At 37.0% G+C, this 27,791-nt stretch overlaps 1 protein-coding gene across 4 annotated transcripts in view; it reads right to left on the bottom strand.

Moving 5' to 3' along the window:
* Positions 1-1,882: 1,882 nt before the first annotated feature.
* The window catches only part of LOC134212362 (sodium/potassium/calcium exchanger Nckx30C), a 252,361-nt gene continuing 226,452 nt past the window's right edge, over positions 1,883-27,791 (bottom strand). For all 4 annotated transcript variants that reach the window (XM_062690140.1, XM_062690139.1, XM_062690138.1 and 1 more), the window contains one exon: positions 1,883-11,203. In XM_062690140.1, the coding sequence (XP_062546124.1) occupies positions 10,963-11,203 (241 nt within the window). In that variant the 3' untranslated portion in view covers positions 1,883-10,962. The remainder of the gene's footprint in view (positions 11,204-27,791) is intronic.

Raw genomic sequence — 27,791 nt, forward strand, 5'->3', positions numbered from 1 at the left:
TTCCTAGTTATGTAACCAAAAGATGCGCTATCAAAAGGCCGTGAAGCGATTTACGACAGTTTTTAAATCTAATTTAATTGAAAAAAGTAGAAGGGTAGAAGCTTGTTTTTTTCGGGACCCCCTGTCTAAATTTTAGCAGTTTTGTTATGATTTCCAACATGATATAAAATGATTTAAGCAAAAATGCGAAGAATTAAATTTTCTACAACTGTGTAGAATAGTGCGATGCTTTAACTCGAAAGAATCTCATGAATATTTGCACCAAAAATAGATCTTTTCTTGTAGATCCTTTCTTCTGAAGACGTCAAAGCTTTTGTACTGATGGTTTTTGAGTTATCGAATTATGTCAGGAAATTCGACGAATCCGACAATTGTGCATGGGCCGGGAAGTCGGTGCATAAACGGTGTAGAAGTACCTGGAAAAGATGGGCATTGTGGAAGTATTGATGGAAGCCAGCCGTTTTTTGACCCGGAGGTTACCACTCGAAGAAATGGCTGAAAATGTCGGGGAAAATCTCTTAAACGGTGAAAATAATTGTTTAACCGAAGACTACCAATCGCCAGGTGAAATAGCTTACCAAGTCCATGCAGTAATTGAGGAACATGTTGTCATCCATCTTTTCAACGGTCATGACGTAGTTTCTGAACAACTGTTATAGGGTTGCCGAAAGGGCGTCAAAGTATCTTTGCAGAAAACTTAATAAATTCAAGATTCAAATAAACACTTTTTCGATTAGGCTATCTTTTGAAGTACTTTTCATCGTCATTCGAAATTAGACCATTTTTTGCATACGTTATATGAGTATAACTACGTATACGAATCGTTGTGTATAGAATGAGCATCAGAATCAATTTGTCCAGTTTGAGTATACTTGTATACTTGTAGTCTACGAAAACCTCAGTGCCATACGGACGCCGATAACAACACACTCCGAATCACTCTGCCAGAAACTCCGACTGAAGCGTGTCAAACTGAATTTGCCTGTTAGTGAAATTGGTCAGTAAACGTTTCGGCGTTTCATATTTTCCTATATCACACCGTGTGACATTTTCATGATTCTATTTTTCCTCTCGATGATAGCTGGCGATTTTTTCCTCCCCTATATCGACGTCACGCATTGGCATATTTAACATTATCTCCAGATTGCCGATCCCTAGTTCAAAATTAGTCAAAAGATCGATCTCATCGTCGGTGTTGAATTGTTCTTCTCGTTACATGAATATCGGCAAATCCGCTCCTACAAAAGATCGTACTACATTCTTCTGATCCGGTTCGCAAAACACCTAGTTGGTTCATTAAACTCGTATAGTTATTCCATATAGCTGTGAATGCACGAATACATGAGACAATCGGCACGTTTTTCCCAAATGCTGTTCTGTGGAATCGTGGCTACAGCAATGTTGAATTCCGAAAGGTTCTATTGTTGGCACATGGAAGTTCAACATGGAAAGCAATTCAGGAGCATCAGTTTCACCATTCAACAATTTGGCCACTAGTAGTAATTGTTGAAATTTTCTCCGCTGCTCCATCAGCGTATCCAATTCCACTAAAAGGACATCTTTCGGGATACACCGGCAGATTATCAGAGTCTTCTCCAAGACAAGCTCGTATGAATCTCTTCTGTACGCGTTCGATTATCAGACTCCATGTGATACCAAATCACGCCAAGACAGGCACGGTGGTTTCCATACCACTAACCAAGCCGTCCACGGCCAGGACGTTAGACAAGAAGATTCACGCTTCGATTGGGTGCTGTTCAATAGATGGTCTTCATGCCTCCCTTCCACACTCTATCGCTTCATACTTGTTCGCGCCCTAGCGAACGGCTTTCAATCTGTTGATTTTTAATTATCTTTCGGTTATCTACTCCCTCCTAAGCCGATAAGCAAATGATTCATCTCAATCACGGTCGTAAAATCTGTTTCTTTTGCGTCCTTCGAAATGAAACCTAATGCTCTATTTGCTATTGATGATCGATGCAGATCAAATGCTAATATAGAGTCCAGCTGAACACCAAGATTCGTGACATTGCATTGGTAACTATTGCAAGAACATTACCATTGATGTGCAATTTTATTCAACAATTCCCTACGACACCGTTCATTCCCATCTGTCTGGAAAATTTCTGTTATGTTCCCAGTGTTTAAAAAGAGGGACAAACAAAATGTAGAAAACTATGTCTTTAAGATCATCATCTACGAGCTACTTTTTACATGGTGCAAAAATTATATCTCCTCGGATCAACATGGTTTCTACCCCAAAAGATCAGTGTCTAAGAATCTAATGCATTTTTTTTCTTTTTGCATACGAAATATTGATGCAGGATCTCAAATCTAGTAAAAAGTGCTCTAAAATCAGCATTTGACCGAGTGGATCACAAGATATTACTTGCAAAACTGGAAAAGCTGGGAATTTCTTCCAATCTCGTTGACTGGTGCAAATCTTATCTTACCAAGCGTAAGCTGAGTGTCAAAATCGGTCATCATTCATCGAAATTATTCTCAAATAGGTTCGGCATTCCTCAAGAAAGCAACCTAGGTCCACTGCTATTTTCAATCTTCATCAACGAACTGTCCAGGCTATTATCCAAAGGTTATCGGGTACTTTAAGCAGATGACGTGAAAATTATCATTGTGGTCAACAGCATCCAAGACTGCCATCAGCTACTACAATTATCGTTGAATGATGCTTTGAAAATAAATTGCAAAAATCGTATATAACTATTCCATCTTAAATCAGCATCTCGAGCGCGTGGATCATATTCGTGACCTTGGAGTCATCATTGATCGGGTTTTCTCATACCGACTGGGTATTATCTTCAAACTTACTAGCGAGTTTCGTGATCCTCATTATACTGTGCACTAGTTTGCTCTATACTTTAATCGTGCTCCGTCGTCTGGTGTCCATATCAGCCATAGTGGATTTCAAGATTTGAGGCTATTCAAAGAAAGTTTGTCAGGGATCCACAGAATCTGCCGTCCTACAAAGATCGTTGCAGGGTGATAAAGACTGCGCTGAAGTATTAGGACATATATGCACCCAGGAAAAGTCTTCGTCAACACAGTTTTATGCAGCTTGAACAGCGCCATGCAGAATATGGTCATCATGATCCAATCCGCTTCATATCTACCAGATTTAACGAAGTGTTCCACATTTTCGATTTCAACCATTCCGGCGCTGCTTTTCAACGACGTCTACAAGCTAGGAAGGGGCGTATCACCGATATGAAAGAGGAGATTCTCTCCAAAGATTTCATAGTTTTTATTCGCGGTGTTAAATGATGTCTTCCTTTTCTCGTTTGCTGTCTTCACTGAGCCCGCACCAGATTGATGTACCCTGATGGCCTTAACACTAAATCTACGAATTTTAGTTTTAAGTTTTATAATATGTACCACAAATTGTAATGTTTAAGAAAAGAAATGAGATTTTTACGCCTATTTGAGCAAGACATGTGTTGATGGTCTACTCAAAATGGCTTTTCCTCATCTTATGGCATAATTAAGCAAACGTAGATGAAGTTATTAGTAATAAAATGAAATGAAATATTCAAATCGTCCTTGAAAACTACCTTGAAAGCTTCATCCAGAACTAAAGCAGCATCGTTGAAAGTTTCACAACACTGAACCTTCACCCGATGTTTACGATCCGTTATGTACGATTCCAGCCAAGCCAAGAGTTGCGTGGAAAATCCAAGACGAGCTAGTTTATGCAACAGTATTGCTTGGTCAATTTTGTCGAAAGCTGCCTTTAGATCCATGTAAATAACATCAAATTGAGCTTTCTCCTGCATACTTGTTATGCACATCGAGGTAAAGCTTAATAGCAGGTTCGTTGTGACTGATCTCACAGACATGAAACCGTGTAGATTAATCGATATTGCATCAAGAATAACTCCACATACAATAATCTCAAACAGGTCATAGACATCCGGAAGGATCGTAATTATTCTTATCGCCACGCTTGAAAACCGGAGTAACGAATGATTGTTTTCAGATGCAAGAACATTTTTCTTGTTGGAGTGAGTGATTGAAAATATTACATAATGCAACTGCTAAAGCTGACTAGGATGTGTCTTTTGTAGGAAGGTCACATACCCAGCCAAGAACCCACCAGGGGTCCGGACTACGCACATTTGCATTGACGACTGTGTAGACCACTTCTAAAAAACTGTTGAACGAAACTCGAACGGAAGATTTATGGCCCGTCTACCGCTGCGAGAGGATATGCTGCCGAGGCTAGGCGATTATTTCCAACTCGTCGCATATCATGAGGTTTTCCAGGAATACGATAGTCGGAGTTATATGGAGGTGGTGAATCCGCGCACATCGTGTAGTTCGCAGTTTTTCCTACAGCACCATGTCATTCTCCATCCTGAGAGCTTTGCTACGAAGATACGAATAGGGTGTTTTTGATGGGTCCTGTTAATACGCCTCCAGCATATTGTTGAACGAGATTTTTTGTCGGACTAACAGTACAGCCAGCTCTGTACTCTACCGTCACTAGCATACGCTTGCCTCGGTACGCGGTTACTGCTGATGCTGAGAAGAACTTTCGATAAATCTGATTGAATCCAGATGACGTATCCGAATGTATCAGCAGATTCTGTTCCGAGCAAACATTTCAGAATTTGTCCGCTTTTACCAGTTCAAAACCGTATTCTACTGATTAGTTAGCTCTTCTTTTCATACGACACACGTTATGAACCAGTAGGATACTGACAAAGGAGAACGCTTTCAGTTAGCGGTCCCCGTGATTAGGAAAGGGGATCATCTTCTTTTACATGAGTCGCGTCGCGTCGCATCGCACGTCACGTTTACTTTGGTGGGCACCTAAGACAGTTCTGCCGCTGCCGAAGTCATATCGTCGTATCCAAAATGTCGCAATTATTTGACCCTGTTGGTCTTTTGAGACCTGTAGTGGTAAGGGCTAAAACGTAGGTCCAAGTACTTTGGGCAGAATACTGGTCGTAGGATTACCAACTGTAAGAAGAACACGCTCTCTGGTAGGTAACCTGTTGCTCGGATCACAACCAGCAGTAATCAATTACCGTGCCGCGCAAAGTAGTTAAAAATCGGCCATATTAGGGCTGTCCAATGAGAGCTTGAAGTAGCTCGAAGTTTCTCCCTGTCCTGCTCATGCCCATTTGTGGAGATCTTAGCCCTTGTGAGTGGAAGTAGCTACCAATTCGAAACTGTTCAGAACCTAATAACGTAGACGATGACGTTAATTTATGGAAAAGCCGTCCCTTTAGAGGGATGATAGTTTGATACCTGATCATACTTATTCATAGTTGTGCAAGATGCTCTTTTTCCCGAAGCAGGTACGTTGTTGTAGCTTGTGGCAAGAAGTTTAGGCATGTTGTAATTGCTCCCTGATCCCCAGTATCCGGCCACTAACCGCTTTCTATTCGAACCTGAAAAAGACAAAAACCAAAAAAATAAGGAAATAGAAACTATATACAACGGTAACAAAACGTTCGGTCTTGATCAATACCATTCGCCAGCCCCAGAAGATTTTCTTCCACTCCACGGAACGCTGCAGCTTACAGGCTGCCAAATGAGGATCCCTCCGCTTTGCACATTTTGCTGCACTTCAAACTTCGTCCTTTGCCTCCATGCTTGTGTCCTATGTGTAAGTCTGTCCCAAAGTGTTCAGTTCACTTTGTGTTTGCACAAATTGTTCAGTTTCTATTCGGTTGTTGCTTGGTATTTTGTCTATTTGAATCTGATCGGTTGTTTGTTTTCAATTGTGACTATTGTTCAATGTTTATGTTACTCTCGGAAACGCCAATAAACAAAGGGAATGTTTTTGGTTGTTCCTTCTTTTTGTTATTGTGTTGTGCTTTCACGATTCATTTTGCAATTTATCGATTTGCCTTAATAGCCTTCGTTAGATTTACTTGATATTGAGAATTGGATTTATTTATTCAATATTCAACGTTCATATGCACGTTTATGCTTGTAAACTAACATAGGTCGTTGAGTATTCAAGTTTCCAATCTACATGTCGTTCAATTTGTTATAGTTTGCTGAAGTTCTTAGGATCAAGTTTTGCGAGATATCAGATAGACCGTCTCATGAATTCAAAATTCGAAACATGTGAGAGAAAAACTATTTCAAGTAAGAGGTTTGTCAGAAAGTATTATTAGAGCCCGATAAAGTATTGGTTTTCTGTTCGATTGTAGTGAGAGATGGATTGAAGATTAGGCGGATGAACATTTATTGTTGAATTAGCTATTCGAAGAAGTCTTGTTTATGCTGTTTGTCTATTTCTCTCAAATGTTGTTTTGTAGCTCTTTTGCATTATCCTGCTCATTTTTAAACATCTTCATGGAATGGACGGGAGAAATTGGCTTTCTCTTTTCAAATGTTTTGTTCACACGCACGCTTTTAGTCTTGAATATTGTATTATTTGTTCATTTGTCATTTTTTGTGGGTTGAATATGTACATTTGTTATTTTCGCTATAATGAAGCAGTGTTTGTTTTTTTGTTCGTCTGAATGTCGCGAATACCATCGATTTCAATTCGTCTCTTCTTGTTTCTTTTGTTGCTAGCATTTGTTTTGTAATGACTATGTATGATAGCGAAGTCATCCAATATGAAAAACTCAACAATCGCTACCAACAGGCAAAAATCTGGTTGCGTAGATTAAGATAGGCTAAGTCACAAACACTTAATTTTGGAAGAGAACTATCAACGATTAAACAAAACGAAGAGAAGATATGTACCATTTGTTGTCGCTTGAAACATGGGCAAAAGTTCAACAATTGACGCACTCGTAAAACGATTAAAGGTTCGGATTACTTGGGGGTTTCAATTTTATCCATTGCATTCTATAGGTGCTCTACTATTGCCTCAAGCGAATATGATTTCTCGACTTCAATAGCAGAAGCAGTGTCTTTTTGCCTTGTGTTTGTTTGGCTTTCGCAAAAGAATTCCTTTTTTTGCTGTTTGTGTTAGCAGTCGTACCTTCAGCTATGATTTATTCCTACGTCTCTTTAATATTTATCCACTACTTGGTTTTCACTTCGTTATTCGTCAATAAAAAATAAAAACAAGAAAAACCTTCAAAAATTTGTTAACATTTCATTTTATTATCATTGATTTTTTCCTCTTCATATATTCATTTAGTGTTCTTTTTTATTTTTCTTCTTGTGTTGTTTACTTACGTTAGGGTTTATTTATTATTTTGTTGTGGTAGTACTAGTGGAATGTTCCGAAAATAAGGGTGTATTTTTTCCTGCGATTATGTGTTTGAATAACTTATTCGGTTTGGCTGGTTATATGCGGTTGAATAATCAGAGAAGTTAATCGTTTGGTAATCTAAGAATATCATACAACGTAGCCGAAATATATGTTTCTTGAATTTGTGCAACAGATGTACATTATATACCACATTATTTAATTTACATGAAACGTATTTTAAATTCAATGGTTTTAATAAATGTGGAAGTAAGTAAGAACTTATGTGTTTACTTCTCATCAGAAAAGCAAGACTGTGTTCTAACTTAATCCAACAAAAACTAAGGGCATTAATACAAACCAATCCTAATTGTTTGGTGATTTTTTGCCGTATTTTGATCTTTTGACTTGAATGCTACGACTTCAAAATGTTTAAAATAATCAAAGAAAATGTAGAAGAGCACTAATAAATTAAATTACATTATCACTAGGCTGTTCCTTATTTTGCAATAGTTCGAAATATTATGGTTTCATTGCTGAAAAATGTTCGTATTAATGAAAAATGCAACCTCAAGACCGGTAGGTGAACACTAAGTGATTCCTCAACGGTCTTAAAGCAATAGAAGTAGAGGTCACCCTCAATAAAGTGTCGAGCACGTTGCTCTAGTGTACGCGCCATAGGTATCGATATGCTGCTCATTAGCCGCCATTCTTGAGAACACGTGTTTCAAAAATTTAAAATTTTGGAAAATAACATCCTTGTTAGTATATTATCAGAAGAATGTAAACATAGTATTTATTGTATGTTACATTTTTTTGCAATTGGAGCAGCCAAAAAATGATAATTGTGAGCTTTTTAACTAACAATCAGCTTTTTTGGCCATGTTCCTCTAGGAGGAATTCAATTCCGTGACCCTAGACCAGTGCATAATGCACGTTGGATGACTAAAGGAACTTACAGCAAAAGATGTATTATTTCGGGGTCCAATTTTCACAGCTTGAAAATCTTACTGATTTGCTAAACGTGTGCGTTTTTGTAGTAGGAGTTTATTCTGAAGCATGATTTTCTACACCATTCGCCTCATGTGCTTCGCGCAAATGCCTAAAACTTATTGCAGATATTAGGAAGCTGCTGAAGCTGCTCAGAAAAAGTTCGAAAATCTTTTGAGGTTCATAAGTGAGGAACTCATTGGCTTGTCTGTGTTTGACACTGAGTTTTATTTTGGACGTCGTAGAGTTGAGCACTTCACTGACAAACTGAGAAATGTTTCAAAATGTTGGGTATTAGAAAGCGCTTTTTTGACCAGCGAATGATTGGAGCACAAATCATGAATAGAAAATATACAAGGCCAGGGTCAAGAAATTGTAATCAATCTTAAAGTGGTGAATGATCAAGTGAATCGAGTTTTTAAGCTAAGGGAAGATTAAAAAGGGTATGGGACAAAAAAGAAAACTATTCCCATTTTTGCTGCTAAACACATCCGACTTTCGAAAGGAGCTATCGAACAAACAAAAAACAAATCCACGCAACTTCGTTAGTAATTCGGATTAACAGCATTTACATTTTTTATGCATTTTTTCCTTACAAAACTCGTAATAAATGCTATGCTAATCATACCATGCCAAAACCATTATTAACGGAAAATTTCGTTTGTAATTTCGTGTGAAAATTTCTAATGAACAGCATATGGATACTTATGTTGCGTACACTAGAGCAACGTGTTCGACGCTGTATGGAGGATGCCCTTTACTTCTATTGCTTCGGTTCTGCTGAGGGACTACTTAGCTACGAAACCATAACATTTTGCACTTTTTCAAAATAAGGGACGGCCAAGTAAACACAGAACCCTGTATAGTAAGGCTCATATCCAAATAAAAAAAAATTCTTAACATCTGGAATGTTGATGTCGAATACTACATTTAAATAGGTACCGAAATTAATTAGATTCAATTTGATATTCTTAGATTATAAACAAATTTAATTATATATATGAAGTTTTTCAGTTTTGTTGTTTTAGGCTACCGAAAAAAATATCGGACTTTTATAGATAGAATGTTCTGTTATTGAGTTTTCTTGATAAAGTGTTTTTAATGAACTTAGCAATTATTTAAATGATTTCAAAAAAGTACAATTATAGAACCGTGCACATAAACCTGCCAGATTCGTTGCTGTAGTTTGCGATATTGTTTGTTATTATTTACTTCTTTCTACTATGGGAACACAATTGAAGATCGTTTCACTAAATGAAAAGAGAATTGTAGATGATATGACTATTTCAGAGGATCAAACCATATGCTCATTGAGCGTTAATGTTATTGAATAGTTGATGTTTGCCTTCCGGACCACTCTCTAACTGAATCAGTCTCCGATTGATCCTACGGATGCTTCGGATTTTTGTTGGTGGTGATGCGATATAAAGCAACAGGACCCGAAGCATTGTGCTGGTGTTGTTGATATTTATCTCGATAACATAGTGCTAGGATGAGGGTGCTGGTGGTTGCGTTGGTCAATGATGATGAAGGTAGATGCGGTGAAAATTCAACGCTCCGATTATGAGATTTTGTGCAATCAAACTCCTAGTCTGCGATGGTAAATCTACGCGTGACGCCTAAGTTATGTAGTAGGGGGTTCATCTCGGTTTTCGGATGACAAAAACGGATAGAGAAGACGAGAAAGGATAGTGGGAAGTATGCTTCAATTTATACAGAAGTACGTCAAAGAGAGTAATGGATACTGGGAGATTATAGAAGAGAGTAAGATGTGGATTATGACTAGGATTTACCATTAGAATGATAATGCTTTTTAAATGCTCGCTTGTGCATTTCGCTAGCGTGGCTATGTGTGTTTGCTTGCTGATGGACTAGTTCCTGATGCTAATGGCACTCTAATGAATTGTATGTCGTTGGAGTATATGGAAAGAGAGAAGCTGGTAGTGCTCAAATGTATTGATGTTTCAAATTTCCTAAGGTGTCTTTCTTAAGTTCGAGTAATAGATTTTTGCTTTTGAAAATTGTTTCTTAAATTTATTCTTTCTTGATGTTTAAGTCTAGATTCTTATAGAATTTGTTCTTGTAGAAGAAGAGATGTATGTTTAAATACAGTTTTACTGGTTTAATTAGTTGATTCTTGTATTAACTAGATGTATTCATTTAAAGGTAAGATTTCGTTCGAATATAGGTTGTTTTGGTTGAATACAATTTAAAATGTATGATAATAGACTCGATACTATAGTTTCATGAAGAAGAGGAGATAAAAATCTAAAATAACTGTTGCTCAATAGAAGGTTCTTGTTGCTTTATTTTCTTCGTTAAATGTCTTCATTTAGTTTGCGCTTAGGTTTCTCTTTGTTTGGTTTGGAAACAATTAGCTTTGCTCTCTGCACTTTCCTAATACCTTTCTTAAGATGTTTTCATCCGTCCGCTAAACACTACCTATGTAGAATGAATTTCGCTTTCCTACGCTTCATCCGTCCACTAAGTCTATTGTTGTTTTGCTCTTTTTAACGCTAGTATTTTTCTATGTAACTTTACATAATAATATGTTCAACTTTAGTTGCCTCGTCCTTTTTGCTAGGCAAAAACTTACCTAGACCTAGCATCAAGTGGCTCCTCATTTTTTTTCCTATAGTCTAAGTATAATTTAGTTGGTTTACTTTTTTCGCCTTTTTGTTTTTTTTTTCTGTTTTCTTCGTTCGAAAACGTAACTACTAAAGTAGATGATTCAGTTTAGTTACCATCGCCAGTGACTTACTTAGTCTTAGCGTTTTAAGCGTACTTATTTAAAACGGACATACTAACACATCGTATTCAAACATGAGTGAAACGGCAACGAATACGAAGTATAACAAAAACATGGTAAGCCCTAGGCCCTTGTTCATGCGCCAGCGGAAGCAGGCTATCGACATGATGACAAACAGCAACATCAAGAACAGGATCGTGATCGAGCATACCATGCCGACCGAGTTCACCTCCACCGGTTGGCCGTAGATGATGCCGTACAATAACCACGGAATTGGAAGGCTGTAATAGAAATCAGATGTTAAATTAGTCTTTTGCATGATACAAGAAATATTGTCGACATAGTTCTAGGAAGACATGAGATACAAGTCGACAATCAAGCATATAGATTGTAGTTATTGTTCAAGGATTGTTCAAGCTACTCTGTGATTCATGTCCACCATTACTAGGCGACAACATTGAATGCCAATCCATTGCACTACGTCCAACGATATTCATCAATCAAAATTCTTACTTGAAAGATTCGTTTACATGATTCAACCGTGCCATTAATGTTAACGTACAAAAAGCCCTCTCATTAAAAATATGTTCAACAATGATGTCACAGGTTTTAGGGGGAGGGGGTCTAAGATTTTGTGACACAACATATACTAGGTATACAAAAAAGCGTGACTGAGGGGGGAGAGGGACTTCTTCTTCTTCTTCTTATTGGCATTACATCTCCGCACTGGGACAAAGCCGCCTCGCAGCTTAGTGTTCATTAAGCACTTCCACAGTTATTAACTGCGAGGTTTCTAAGCCAGGTTACCATTTTTGCATTCGTATATCATGAGGCTAGCACGATGATACTTTTATGCCCAGGGAAGTCGAGACAATTTCCAATCCGAAAATTGCCTAGACCGGCACCGGGAATCGAACCCAGCCACCCTCAGCATGGTCTTGCTTTGTAGCCGCGCGTCTTACCGCACGACTAAGGAGCGCCCAAACAAAATAACAAAATTTGATAGGGGAACTGTACCGGTTTTGGCCATGTTCCTAATTTCGCCAATTTTGCGAATAACTCCAAAAATAAAGCAATTCACGAGGGTTTTATTAGTTCCATCAAAAGATGTATCCCTCACGGTTCAACGCTGCTTTCAACTGATCGATTATTTTGGAAAAATATGTATTTTCCAGGGTTGGCCAAATTAGGCACTAAGTTGGCCAAAACCGGTGCACTTCCCCTAGTTGTTTATTTCCAGTAGTGTAATTTTTGATAGAAACTTAGATATTCCAACAACATCCTGCGCCATGTTTCTAACAGATTTAGTTATAAAAATTTAGTATAACATAATAACATATGTTGATATAATTTTCAAATGACCTTCTACTCGGGATCAATATTCGAGCAACGCCTAAAAATATATCAGGGTGGCCACTGAACCGGGAAAACCGGGAATCAGATAGAACCGGGAATTTGATTTTTAGTTTTGTTTCGATAGACTAAATAAAAGCTATAATCAACTAATTAACTTCTTGTCTGTTTTTTAAAACAATTTTTCTGATAATTGTTTACATTTTATTTAAATTCTAGGATTCATGAAATGCTGTTTGAATGAGTTTTGTTATCAAATTGTTATAGTTTTTTTTATTAGGATGTACATTTTTATAAGGAATTTTTATGAGCTCAGAAATCCCAATTTTTCCGTGGTTTCTCAACAGTTGAATAATTTCTTCGTTTCCAGCATAACAACACAGAAATTCCTTGACAATCATAGGTTTTAGAAATCACGTCTTAACTCAAGAATTATGTTTACAGAAATTTATCAATCGCTTAAAAAGATTTTTTTTTGATTTTCTGGAAGATTTTGCCCTTAGTATTGAGGGTTATGAGTTTGAGTACAACCGAAGGAAAGTGGTTACCTCCAATCAAGGATGTTTTCGATCATTTAGTAATTTGCGCATTGAGTAGATTTCAATAACTCATCCCAGAAGCTGAATTTCAAAGTGTGTTGTCTGGTGGACTTCTAGTGCGAAGGTTTTTCTACAACTCTGCCTAATGGTTCGTTGTTTGAATTCCACTAGTAACGGAGTTATAGCTATAGCAGGGTGGCCACCGAACCGGGAAAAACGGGAAAAGCGGGAAAAAGACGGGAAATTGAAGTCACCGGGAAAAAAGCGGGAAAAACCGGGAATTCAGAACATGAACCGGGAAAAAATAAATTTTGGACAACTTACATTCAAAATTCTTCAAAGTTTTTAATGAAGTTGATATAAAGGGAAATATTTACTCTTTAATTTTCATTATTCAATCGCATTCTAACTGAGTTATCTGGTTTTAGTACATAATGTGTGAGGTAAAAAAATAAGTAGTTTTTTCCAGATCCATTTGCCTCTAGATCATTTTGATTCCAATTTCGAGTAATCGGCTTTTTGACTGACTTGAGATATTTTATACGTATGCGTACATTTGTTTTAGGATATCCTCAGTTATGGGGTTGAGGAGTATCCTTTAGTATAGGACCTAAACGATTTGTGATTAATTAAATCTGTTAAACAAAAACTTGGGCAAAAATATGAGTAATTCACCCCGGCCATATATAATAAATATTATAAGTCATAAAAGCATAGAATCGAATATCGATATATTCATTTTTCCAAATGAATGTTTTTTAGCTTTAAGTTATTCTTCTTATGTCCAAGTTTGCCTTTGTATGCACTTCTGTTATTTGTATGAAATTTTCAATTGCACAGAATTCGAAAAAAATGAATGTGGTAAATAACACATGTTCAAGAGTTGTTTGGAATTATATTTGAAAATTCTACAAATCATTGAAAATGGCAGATTTTTAAATCTTCGTGAATATGTCTGTAATATTCTAAAGAGTAAAATATCTTTAGTCTAGTATTTTTTTTTCGCAACTAGCATTAGCATTGAGCAATTCGCACAAATTCGTAGGAGGTACAAGCCAAATTCTTCACACAAACAATGACAGTTCTTTATGGGTTTTTACAGTAGAGCAACAAAGAGGAGCAGATGGCGGCCATGTTTCACTCAAACTCTGACAGATAGCAATGGGGTTTCCCATAGAAGGGAAAGAAAGTTCAAAGTTTCCAATAAAAAAATCCAAGATTTACTTTCTAGACATTAATTCTAGAAATTAAAAAAGTAAAATTGAATAAATTACGAATCGAATGTTTAGATTGCCTAAAATGTGTTTAAATCTTTTTTAGAAAACTGATTCATTATTTTGGTCGGAAACGAAGATTGTCTTCGGGTTAAATCTTTGTTCTAATTAGTTAATTAATAATTTAAGTATAAAGCATGAACATGAGCATGGGCATGAGCATGATGACCGTACACTTCGTAGTTGCTACTCCGTGATTGATCAGAGCAATCGAAATTGCACAAGGAACCAGTGGGTGGGGCATGGGATTTGCTTTCCAACCTCAATGTGCACAATTCGAGGGCTCTAGAAATTAAATGATCAATAACGGCGTCGGCCACGTCCTCACGGTCTATCGGGGATGGGAAGGAATATAAGTGTGTGACAATCGTTGTTTCTAGAGACCGTGTATACCTCTGCATCTCCACGATTGTCACAGGAAGGATTTTTGCGAGTAGGGATGGGTAGGGAAAACAGTTACATAGGTCTGGATTCACTTTGGTATGTGATACGATCTATGCAACTCCACACCTATATAAACACTATCTAATACAATATACCCCCGCTGGTCCGATAAATGTATGGCCGGGCTATCGAGGTTCCTCTCGTTAATCCGACCGTCAAATCCATACAAAAAAACCAAAACAAAATCACAGCAATATCTGAAAACTGACAGTATAATGTGTTCAAACAAGTGTTGATACTTTTTAATCCGGAAAATTCCGAATCAGCGAGATCCGGACTAACGAGTCGTCGGATTAGCGAGGTCCGGACAAACGGGGGACACACACATAGCACACACGCCTATCATTGAATAAGAAATCCTAACATTAATGCCTTTTTTGATAAATAATAACAATGATAACAAAAAATGTCTGCTTGCTTTTCGAGGACTCCGACGGGCTATGTTATTTTGGTGCTACTATAAAACCGTAAATTTGTGTCATTGCATTTCTATCAGTAACTCACTCATACATCAGTCCTCGATTTCTAGTATACAAGCCATTATATATTCATCAGTACATAGGAAAAAAAAAATCTCTGGCATGCTACGGGCTGGATTTTTTAGTTCAATTTTGGTAGTCATTCTTGGCGTCATAGAATTTATTCGGCTTACTATTCAAAGGTAAATTTTCAAGTTCTCCAAGACTATACATTGCTTTTAAGATGGAGCAGATTGTGGATGGAAGTGGAAATCGTTTCTGGTTAATGAAGATTCCTGGAGACGGGGATTGCCTTTTCGGCTCAATCGTTCATCAGGTTTATGGAATATCCCCCAAGCATCATCTATTCAAGTCGTACAGTAAGCAGGCACGTTTAGCTGCTGTTGCGGAGATTCGGAATAATCTACCGTATTACTACGATCAGCTAGCTTTCCATGCTGCAGACGAGTTTGTGGAGTATTGCCCTATCGACGATAAAGTGGACATGTTTCTAAACAAGCTGGAGATTAGCGGATTCTGGGGAGGTGAAGAGTCAATTTCAGCCCTCGCTACTGTTTACCAAGTGATAATTATTGTTCATCAAGAGGGTTCTAAACTCGAGTTCCGACCTGCATATTCCGAAGTAGTTGACCTTCCCCGCCATAATATTTACTATCGAGGTTTCGCTTTGCAAGAAAACAGCCGTCCGGATTGCCTTATAGAATCAGCGAAGACTCATTATGACAGTGTGATGTGTATTCGGGAAGTAGGATCCCGGTTGGACACTGGTGGAGGTACAATTCAAGAGATACCGAGCTTCAGCTATCCAGTACAGGTATTTTTCTTCTTTTGTTCAATTTGTTTAAATATCATCTCTCTATAAATCATGGTATGAAAACGTATACTCGATTTTTTGTAGTACGGAAAAGTAGTAAGACGAGAGTACACTCTATATTCAGAACTATTAGCCTACCGTATATTTATTATTTCATATTCTACTCTGTTTCTCACAAATCAATTTGATATATAGGTTTAATAGTGAAAATTGTTTGAATAAGCTTAATAATAAAAGTTGCATCGAGGTCGCTATGACGTGTTTTTTTATAGGGAACAATTGATCTGATTTTCTTCTTGTGTAACCGTTAATGTATGGATTTGTAGAATTGCTTATGGATTTCACTACCGGTTCATATAAAAAATGTGTTCAGGCGCTGTAAAGTGTATTTTAATTAGTCAAGAATTAAACGAGCGTCTTAGCATAGTGATGCTTTCCTGTATCGTAAAAAAATGTAGCAATAAAAAGACCGGTATTATCGGTATTACTTTCTTCAATTCACTTTCACATAAAATAAATTTAATTTCTTAACAAATAGAAGAAGAAATCACCTACCAAAAAAAAATTATTCCGGATTACACAAGTTTATTGAAGTGACATGTCAAGCATTGAAATGTAAAAATCATGCAGCGATGTTAAACGCTTCAGCACTAACTTATTTAAACTTATTTGGAAAACAAAAGTTTTTTATTTATCGAATAAATGTAAGATTATTATATCATTGATGATTAAATTAGAATTACATACTAGTCGTACGAATATTTGAATTAATTTTTTTATTCATATTTAAAATGCATGAATGACGATGAAGTGATGAAATAAGCTAGGTTTCTATTTTTCGTTTAGCGACCGTCGATCTTTCAAGAGCCAAAAGCGAAAGTATCATCTGTTCATAAAACTTTAACGAAAAGGAATATAATTCATTTAGACAGTTATTAAAAAGTGCCATCACAGTATTCCTGAAACATGTTTCTGCTTTCTTGAATGACACCTGAAATAGGATTCACTTTCTTGAGTGTGGCCAGTCTAAGGTCACAAAACATCGTTGAACTTTCATGAGCCACAATTGAAAGAGGTATCTATCCGTAAGAATATTGCGTTATGGATCAGAATTTGCTAAGGAAATTGTAAAATATGCTAGCATGGTAACTCCGAAAGATCTTTTATGTCGCACGATTTGATGCCTTGATTGTGACCTATACATGGTCACATAACATCAAAGACGTCGACTCATGGAGACAGATGTTGTAGTGTTTTTTAAAACTATATATGTTTTATATTATCTGTATAACATTATAATATTGTAAAACAATGACGACATCATTGTAAAAGTGACGTATTAAATACTTTACTATTGGTTGGTGCATTGTTTCGGGAAAACGAAAATTTTTTTTTTAAATTTTTAATGAACACATGAACTCAGCACGATGGAAGGCACTCTCCAAATAAAGTCATAGCTAGTACTTAGAGTAATGTATACTTTAGGTATTTATGCATGCTTTTAGGTATACTTTATGCATTTTTCGAACTTCTTTTTTATATATACTTGAAGGCACCCTTATGAATTCATTACGATGATTAAAATGGTTGTTCGATTGATACTCGATAAACTGGTATTGGAAAATACTGTAATGCACCACAAGTCAATATTCAATGTTTCCGACCAACAGTCAAAGTAACAAAAAGCAAAGTCTTTTTTCCTTTCTAAGGATAATTACATCTTCCAAATTAAATAACCAGCAGTGAGATATGAAAAATACAACATTAAACGATCTCACCCAATTCCATAATGACACCATAGATCGCCGCTTGAATCCATTCCGAGAAGAACTCCGCCACATTCCCATAGCGTTCATTCTAACACCAACCAATGGCACAGTACTAGAGTTCGTCTTCTACCATTTTGAACATGGACAGCATTGGATTTCACCTTCAAGGCTTCCAAACTAACACAGTTTCCGGGACTCTCCCATCTTCAGCCGAATTCAAGAAAAACCGCGTAGATACGAGCACTAGAAAAAATGACAAGCAGGTCCGTTCTTAACCAAGGCACACTCTGATCCTTAATTAATAATTTAAGTATAAAGGTAAGAAAACTCTTACCCTTACTTTTTTTCAAGTTAAATTAAAACCGGGAAAATTTGCCAATGGTATAGAAAAGAAAAAACGAATGCAGAAATAGCTTTGATTCACTTCTAACAGTGACTGCTAGAATGGTCAAGATGAAGGTACCTATAGGATGGAGATGGAAACGATCTGGAATTAAACCCATGGCGTATAGAGCAGGAACGAGCGGTTGCCTTATAACTGCCAAGCCTGTTACTGAAAAAAGCGTCACAGCGGAATTTGCTTAACGGGCGGTTTATTAACACATTACCATATTGTTTTCTTTGATTTATTTAGGATGTATTGTAATACAATTCCACAGATTTTGATGGTGAATTTAAGTCACATAAAACGATCGAAAAAATGTCGCGTAAAACAAGGATGGTTGTTCCACAGATTGATTTGTCAAAGGAATACAACACCTCATTCCTCGATCATATCTTTTCTCGATACACTTGCCGGGAAAGTTAAAAAATTTGAACCGGGAAAAACCGGGAAAAAACCGGGAATTCCAAAATGGAAATTGAGTGGCCACCCTGTAATATATCCTTTGCCAAATGACATACTCACGCGTGTGCCTGCGCGAACGCGTCCTAGACAAAAGAATTCCTCTTGCTGATATTCTGCTTTACGGGTGCTTAGACGCGCAACGCATCGCTGGACGCGTCAGTATGTCATCGCCCTTCGTCATCAAGCGAGTTTGTTACTGACAAACGCACCTCGCAACAAGCCTTGATCAGAACCCGAACACAATATGACAATAATTATTTGCCTTGGATGCTGTGATATTTCCGAGAATACGATGCTATTTTTGTAATCAGATTTAGATTCTCGAATATTTCCATAAAAGCAGAAACTACACAGTATAAAAATGTTACAGCATATATGATGTAACAAGAAGGCTCCGTTCGATTCGAATCATTTTTCCATCACTTATGAAAATTACAGGTTGTCAATACTATGGAGCTTGTATTCAATATTGCGTACGAAGAAAAGTTGGATGTGAAATGGGTGGGTTGTGCGTAAATGCATTCTCTCTTGTATAAAAAAACATTGTATCATACGTCTCCATTTAAAAAAATGTTCAGTGTTATGTTTTTATCATTTTTTTTTAATTTTAAAACTAATTTGATTTGCTAATTATCTAATACATGCATTCATCATTAGACCAGGTGTTCCGTGTTTTCTTAACACTATTTGCTATGATACATCTTTAATTATTACAGTGTTGACCCGATTTTGTCACTCCCCAATCTTGTCTTGATTTTGTTTGCCTCCGGTTTTATCACGTTTTCCACCCGATTTCATAACGTTTTGACCCAATTTTGTCCCCCAATTTTTTTTTTTGAAAATTTAAGGCCTTCTTTTTATTTTTGTAAATAATACCGATAACAACAATGATTTTCATGAAATAACTGTCACCGCCTGTAATTTATTATGAATGACTTCTGAGTAGCGGAGAACGGTCCAAAATGCACCCCTTAAGCTTTTTCGATGTTTTCGCCCATATAAACAAAAATACCCAAGCAACGTATAGGTGCAAAATTTACAATCCCAGCTACATTTCACAATGATCTCCTATTCAAGACATTAAGGTTTTCATGACTTTCTAACGCATTTAAAAAATGTTTTAAAAATAAGCCTGGGGCAAAACGCCCGAATGGTGGTCTCAAATGACTCAATTGCATGCAAAATGATGGTGAACCCATGGTTGTTTGTTTTTTCTTAATGGATTGAACTACAATCTTACGGATATGGTGGAAGAATAGCAAATCGTTAAATTGGAGTAAATATGAAGGGATTTTGCTAAATTTTTCCAATGGGGCTCAATGATGGATAACTAATTATGAATTGTAATGGTAATATTCGTTCATAAATGTACTACCACAGATTATATGAGTGATTGTATGAGTGAGGCCATTTTGCCCCAGGGGTGCATTTTGGACCGTTCTCCCCTACCTGTGAAGGATTCTATAAGTTTTTCCGATAAAAAAATAACGGGTACCGTTCACGTATTTTACCTTTCCAAGGCATAAACTGATTCAGACGCTGAACCGGATAGACAAATAAAACATGATGGGCAAAATATAGGCACCGGTAGTCCTGATTCCTGAGAAAGCTAAGAGAATTCTTTGTTGATGCAGCAAGACTTGAAGGCTATAGGGCACTGCACGAAAAATCTCTTTCGTTCTTCATAAAGTTTGACGTTTACTGGCCTTGTTGTTTTCTAATTTCTCTGCAGCGAAAAAGAGTCAAAGCAGTCCGTCCGTCTATGGGTACCATCAACGAGTACCTAATTTTTGTTTCAAACAACATTAAGAAAAATGCAAAATAGTAGTTTGTGCTACTAGTTGCAAAAAGAAGATTTTTTCAGCACGAGTTGTACGTTTATCCAACGAGGCTTGCCGAGTTAGAACAATACTGACGAATTTCGCGCCAATCCTTCTATGGGGCTGGCAGCACCATCTCAGAATCGAATGAAACTTGGTGGGCATAAAGATATTTCTAAGCCACTCTGCATACTTAGTTTTTCAAAAATTGTCAAGAGTAACATTTGATGAGGACCTATTTTTCATTGTTTTTTTTTTAAATCGATGTAACTCTAAAATGACAAGACCTACAAAAAAGACCTACAAAAAGTGAGATGGTGCTGCCAACCGCTGGTCGAGTTGGCGCGAAATTCGTCTACTACGAGTGCTGAAAAAATCGTGTTTTGCAACGAGATGCACACGCTCTTTTTGCAATGACGAAAAATGAGCTTTGTTAAGATAAATCTGTACCAAAATAGTAAAGACCGATTTACTCCACATGATAATTCTTGCCAATAAATAATGTTGCTGCAGAGAACAATCAGATTCTATGTTATCGTGCCACATCGCATAGCTCTACAAGCCTTGAAGCGATAGATGAACTCGTTTTTGGAAAATTCTTATGTCCATCAAACTATTTCATTTATTATGCGACGCAGAGAATACACTATCTGAACACTATCCCAAGCTAATTCAGCAAAATGTAGTCATGTAACTACTGTTCCGATGTTGGTTTTGCATTATAGCACCCAAATGAGTGCTATAATGGATATTATGCAACCCATTTGAGTTGCATAGTGTTCATTAAAGCACCCATTTTGTTGCTATGGAAAAGTAGGCCGTTTTATCATTCAAAGGCGAACTGTAAAGCAAGTATTATGATCAGGAATTGCAAAAAATGCTTTTTGAGTACTTTTGAAAGTTATTCTATGAGTAGACAGTATTCCCAGGATCCTAGGTAACCGTGAGCACTATTTTTCGCCTTTTTGGCCTAGGATAGGATGCGTCAAGTAGGGGGAGATCCCCCAGCGCCGGACACCTCCCAACACCGGACGCTTCTCAAAACGATACTTGCAGAGGTCCTTCCACCATCTAATGAAGTGCAAAGGATAGCTATTTCAAAGTCCTTTACCTGTAGGAAAAATTTGTTCTTCAGGTTGAAAGCTTTGTTCAAAATTTAGGATTGAAAAAAAAAGGTCAAAATTTTCTTGTTTTTCCTTACTTTAGAAGGTTTGAATCAACAAGATCAAATTCGATCGGAAGCATTCTTATCATGTAGAGATGGTCAATATCAGCCATATTTTGAATAACGATCATGATTTGTTAGATATGTTATGTAATTATGGTGCAAAATCAATTTCGTCTATCCGGCAGCCGTCCTCTAGCTGTCCGGACAGTGAGATTCTTATGCAAGCAAACAGTCATTTTCGCACCTTTTTGTTAAACTTTCTTCAATTTAATTGCTTCATCTTACTAAAGTATCAGGAAGCTACAGAAATAAGTAGAACGAAAATTTGAAGATTACATTGAAAAAAGGTGAGAATTCGGAGTAGGATGTAAGAAATTTAGCTGGAGAGTCGAATAAGCTCTATTAACACATTTTAATATCCACAACTCAAAGCAAGTGAAAAATATTGCTATTCTGAATGATGTCTCTACTCATATAATAGCAATTTCGCTATATTTGAACATGATGCAAAAGTGTCCGGTACTAGGGTACGCTTTTTCTGAAAGGTGAAATTCTCCACCAAAATTCATCGTTAAACTACATTATCGCAAAACGTGTTCAAATGCTCGTGTATAGTTTGTATGATTCATCAATGATCATATTTTGTGTATATGGTATACCAGTAAACATAATCCGTATAGTTAGTGAGATTTTCGTTAAATAGCTTATGTGTGTCCGCCACTTTCTGTCACAATCGTACCGGTTGCTGATTGGTAGGAAATGACAATCGATTACTTCGATTGGCGGCGGCGCGTTTTTCGTAGGGCAGTTGTATTACGCATTGCAAGAAAACTTTGGATTACAGGAAAATTCGAGCGCGCCTGCAAGTGAATTTCCCATCAAAATCATCATAGTCACCTATGCTGTCACGTGAATGAATTCCTCTAACAAATGTAATAATGCCAAAAATCACTGCACAGGTTTCAGTATTGATAGAGACAGCAGGGATTGAATCCTGAAGGGAAGGAACAGGTCTCTCATTTATCATCTCTGTATACATATACGATATGTAGCATACCGCGAGAGACTTTTTTCGCAAGCTGTCATGATAGAGAACTGATTCGGGAGGCTATACCTTATGATAAATTTCTTTTAGAAAGCTCCAAATGCGGGGAGCACTGGCTCTGATGGTGCATTTCTACTTACAGCTGTGCAGTAACCACAACGAAATGAGCGAAAACAAAGCGAGAATCATTATTTTTCTGTGGGGGCTGTCTATCCGATTCTGTTTTTTCGCACTTGTATACAAGTTTGATAAATTTGTTATCATGGCTTGTTATGATTCGGAACAGTTTTTGCCTCTCTTTTATCGTTGTTCGTTATCTATTGAAAGCGATTTCTGCAAACCCTGAGAGACAATGATTCAGGTGATGTTAATCCGGAAGAAATGATTGATGTCGATGAGACCGACAATAGCAATCGAAAGAGAGTAAGAACATAATATTTTGTTTGCAAAGTACTATATCGGACTGAATCCTCTTTTATCTTTAAGGCTAAACCTAATCCACACGCCGCGCCCAATAGCAGTGATGAAGAAGGATTAGGAATCCAACACATATTTCGACCTCACAAAATATTATTTGCACTCTAGTAAATTATCAAATGAAATAAACCTATATCTTCAAGCTGATATAGCTGATAAGCTAATCCTTTCATTCCCCACAGGTAGTTTTCAGGCGTTCCAACGAAACAAGAGATTCTGCACCTGCCCTATCTTGCTCAACTGGTCGTAGAAGTTGACTTTCAACCGCGTTAAACTTCTTCGAAGAACTGACCGAGTCGGAATACCAGTAGACAACTATTGTTATTGTCTTATCCAACCAACTTTGAAGAGTGCTTGACGAAACATCAGAAGGGAGAATTGTTCGTTTTCCAGATTTGTCCTGAAAAACCATGAACTGATTCATATCTTCGAAAGCTGGCTCAACCTCACTCCACATCGCTTTGGTATTTGAAAAAGAACTACCCTGTTCTAAGAATTCAAACATCATAGCCTTCGCCTAAAATGTTTTGCAGAATGTCCAAATATGCTGGAGAACGCCATCTACGGTGTCATCTTCAACTTTTAGAACACCTCGCTTTTCGAACGATTTCTGTATCTCAAAGTTTTTTTTTCGTGAACCGCGGCTTGAAAACAGAATATTTTCTCCTGAATCAAAACTTCATGAAAATCTTCATTTTCATCTTCTTCATCACTGCTATTGGGCGCGGCGTGTGGATTAGGTTTAGCCTTAAAGATAAAAGAGGATTCAGTCCGATATAGTACTTTGCAAACAAAATATTATGTTCTTACTCTCTTTCGATTGCTATTGTCGATCTCATCGACATCAATCATTTCTTCCGGAATAACATCACCTGCATCATTGTCTCTCAGGGTTTGCAGAAATCGCTTTCAATAGATAACGAACAACGATAAAAGAGAGGCAAAAACTGTTCCGAATCATAACAAGCCATGATAACAAATTTATCAAACTTGTATACAAGTGCGAAAAAACAGAATCGGATAGACAGCCCCCACAGAAAAATAATGATTCTCGCTTTGTTTTCGTTCATTTCGTTGTGGTTACTGCACAGCTGTAAGTAGAAATGCACCATCAGAGCCAGTGCTCCCCGCATTTGGAGCTTTCTAAAAGAAATTTATCATAAGGTATAGCCTCCCGAATCAGTTCTCTATCATGACAGTTTGCGAAAAAAGTCTCTCGCGGTATGCTACATATCGTATATGTATACAGAGATGATAAATGAGAGACTTGTTCTTTCTCTTCAGGATTCAATCCCTGCTGTCTCTATCAATACTGAAACCTGTGCAGTGCTTTTTGGCATTATTACATTTGTTAGAGGAATTCATATCTTAGTTTGATTGAAGAAATATCCAAACAACACTTCTAAATGACAGAATGGGAAACGCAAGTAGTAACACGTGACAGCATAGGTGACTATGATGATTTTGATGGGAAATTCACTTGCAGGCGCGCTCGAATTTTCCTGTAATCCAAAGTTTTCTTGCAATGCGTAATACTGTCACCAAGCTGAACCTCGAATATGAAACTCAATGCTTGCTATGCAACTTTTACTCTATGCGGAGATAGCTGGCTGCGCGTTATTTCCGCGGATCGATCCAAATTTTTCTTTTTCTCCGTAATAACGTTGATATTAAGCAATATACGTGAATGTTTGATTTCGAGTTTTTTGACACAAAATTAATTATTGAACTGCAAACGCCATATAAATTATTCTCAAGGGTTCTATAGATTTAAAACTGTTGATTTTAGGCATTATTATTCTCTTTTCTGTCATATTAGATCTAAAACTATTTTTTTTAATTAGCGAAAAACTTCTCTCTGTTAGTCTTTCGCTTCTCTTACATAAATAATGGATAAATATAGGAAAGAAAAACATCATGTTTTGATACATGATATTTGGAAGATTGTGTATCAAATTAATTTGGCTGCACTGGCGACCACCTCGTCAGAGCAACCAACCAAAAAACAACAAGGCAGTCTCAATTGAATTGTCACAGTCATAGTTTTTGGTATAGAATTTGTTAAATCTGGGATGACCATGGATTTTTTTTCCTGATTCCGACACAATTGTTACAATGATACAACTTGTACTATGCAATTTTTCCACTAATGTTCTTGTTTGGAAACATGAGAGGGTTGAGTGTTGAGTAAGTCGCAAGTTTCCCCATTTGATGGAACCTCATGTGTTTTGATAATTATCAATCCATTGAATAATAATAATCAATTACTGGCTGATACCTGATACCAAGTTAAGTCAACACAGGGTGACCAACGAACCGGGAATTAAAAATCGCAGGAAATATGCGGGAATTTAAATGAGCACTGGGAAAATTTGAAATACTGCATTCAGCTATTTGTAAACATTAGTGTAGGAATCTCAAATATCTTGCGAGGACATTAAAAATATTCATATTCAGAAGTTTATTCAAAAATTGTTTTAAAAAATTTGGCTTTGGAAATTCGTTAAGGATCTCCTTCGAGAATACCTTTAGAAATTTCTTTGAAAATTCTTTTAGGATTTCCATTGCAAACTATTTCATTCTAAAATTCGGAAGAAATCTTCCAACCAAATTTCCTGAAGATTTCCTGCTAGAGCTCCGGATATAACTCGTGAAGGAATTTGGCATGGTTGTAGTAAGAGAATTTCCGAAAAAATCACTGATATCCTAGACTTTTACCCAAGAATTTGTAATGCTTTTACTTGAGGAACTTTCGAAGGAATTCCTTGAAAAAATTGCAAAGGCATTTCAGAAGGTTTTTCCGATGAAAGCCCTGGAGGAATGGAAAATAAGGAATTCTTGGCGGAATTTTCTATCACAAAAGTAATTCTAGAAATTTTCGAAGGATTTCCCGACAGAATTTCCGAAAGCGAATCCGAAGGAGTTTTCGAAGAGAAATTCTGTGAGCATTACTAAAGGAATTTCCAAAATAAATCTCAAATACATTTACGATGGAATTTATAGAAAAAATGCCTTGATTTCTCCAGGTATTTTTCAGGGAATACTCAATGAATTTCTTTAAAAAATCATACGAGAATTCTTCTGGAAGCTTATTCGGGATTTATCAAAATAGGAGGAAAATATTTTTATATGTCCGGTATTTTAGGCTTGTTTTTTTCCTAAATATATATTTTTGTATCGGGAAATTTTTCAAAATATCGGGCGGAAACCGGGAAATCAAAAACCTATATTCCCTGGCCTCCTTGAACAGTTAACATCCAAGAAAAGTTTAGGATGCGAATAATGTGCTTTCGTAAAATCTTTTAAATAATTTTCAAATAAACTTTCCCGCAGACTTCTTAGTCTTCATCCATGCCATACTACACCAAGTTTCACACTTTACCCTCAACGTCAACTATTGGCAATGTATTGTTTTATTGGTATTTATTGAAAAGTCTGTACTCCAACATAACATCAAACAAGATATCTCGCGTGATTTTTGAAAACGTCGTAAGTCCAAAAGAGAGGCTCTCTTTGTTTATATTCTCTTTCGATTATTACAAAGCCATTCTAACATTTACATTGGATTTTCCAGTACCGATCTGAAGAAAACAGCTTTGTCTAGTGTGCTGAGGTGAAAATATTGCAAAAAATTTTAAACTAGCCTAGATATTAACAAAAGAGAGCGTAATGAAAGAGAGTCTCTCATTTGGACTTACGACGTTTTCAAAAATCACGCGAGATATGTTACATGGCTATTTCCATATCGACATCTTCGTTGTTGAATAGAGAGATGTTCCGTTCCCACACGTAACAGCCCAAGGTGTGACGCAAAAGCGGTGGAATTCATGTAGAGAAAGACGAAACTGAATTGCGAAATGCTTATCGTTCAATGAAGATGCTTCAGATCTGGCAGCTGCACAGCCATGCTCGAATATTCGGTATACAGCAGTGTGCATAGTTAGTGAGAGTTTGAACTCTGAACTTGCTGCTATCCTCTAGCGAACGGTTTGCCAGTCTGGGGTAGCTTTTCTGTGGGGTGCATGCAGATGATAGTGGATGTGATAAATTTGAAACGTTTTTTGCTCGTTATGTGTCCTGCCCAGTTTTCACTTTGGTGCAGCAGTAGAGTGATAAATGTATCAACTTGCGTTATGCAGCCGGTAGTGCACAGGTGAACAAAATGTGCATTGTTGTAGGTTAGATGGAACCTTCCGTTGCTCCGCGGTAAGATGTCAGACTACAAGGCAGATTTTACTAAAGGTGGTAAGGTTCGATTTGCGCTTCCGGTCTATACATTTTTTCTATGGAAAATTTTCTTAACTTCTCTGAGCATAGAGTATATTTATTATTTTTTGACGTAAACTACGTCTAAGGGGAAGACTCGGATACAGGGTGACAAATGAAAATTTCCAAATTCGAGACCGTCACGAAATCATGTAAGATTTTGAACTTTAATAGCGCCTTTATCTTCCGATGGATTTTTGAGATTTATATATCAATCGATTCGGAAATTCTCTACCAATTTGTCAATTATATTGAAACTTTGGGTTATGAATGTTAAAATAGGGTATCGGATCATTTTGGCAGCATCCTCTTTTCTTGTCCGCAAGAGTCTCGTTTCGGCCGTCGCCGTTCAGTGCGGTTGGCTTTTGGACTCTCCTTTTTGTGCGGTGTTTCGCACAAAAAGTAAAACAATGGAGCCGGACCAGCGACCGCGGTCGAAACAAATGTAACAAAAATGCGTAATGTAGTGCATGGTGTATAAAAAGTGATCCAGATAGGGGCATGTTTGTGCAGGCATGAGACGATCAATTGTTATCAATGCCAATGCCCTTGCTAGTAATGCAATCAATTTATA

The sequence above is a fragment of the Armigeres subalbatus genome, chromosome 2, assembly GCF_024139115.2.
Source record: "Armigeres subalbatus isolate Guangzhou_Male chromosome 2, GZ_Asu_2, whole genome shotgun sequence".
NCBI lineage: Eukaryota > Metazoa > Arthropoda > Insecta > Diptera > Culicidae > Armigeres > Armigeres subalbatus.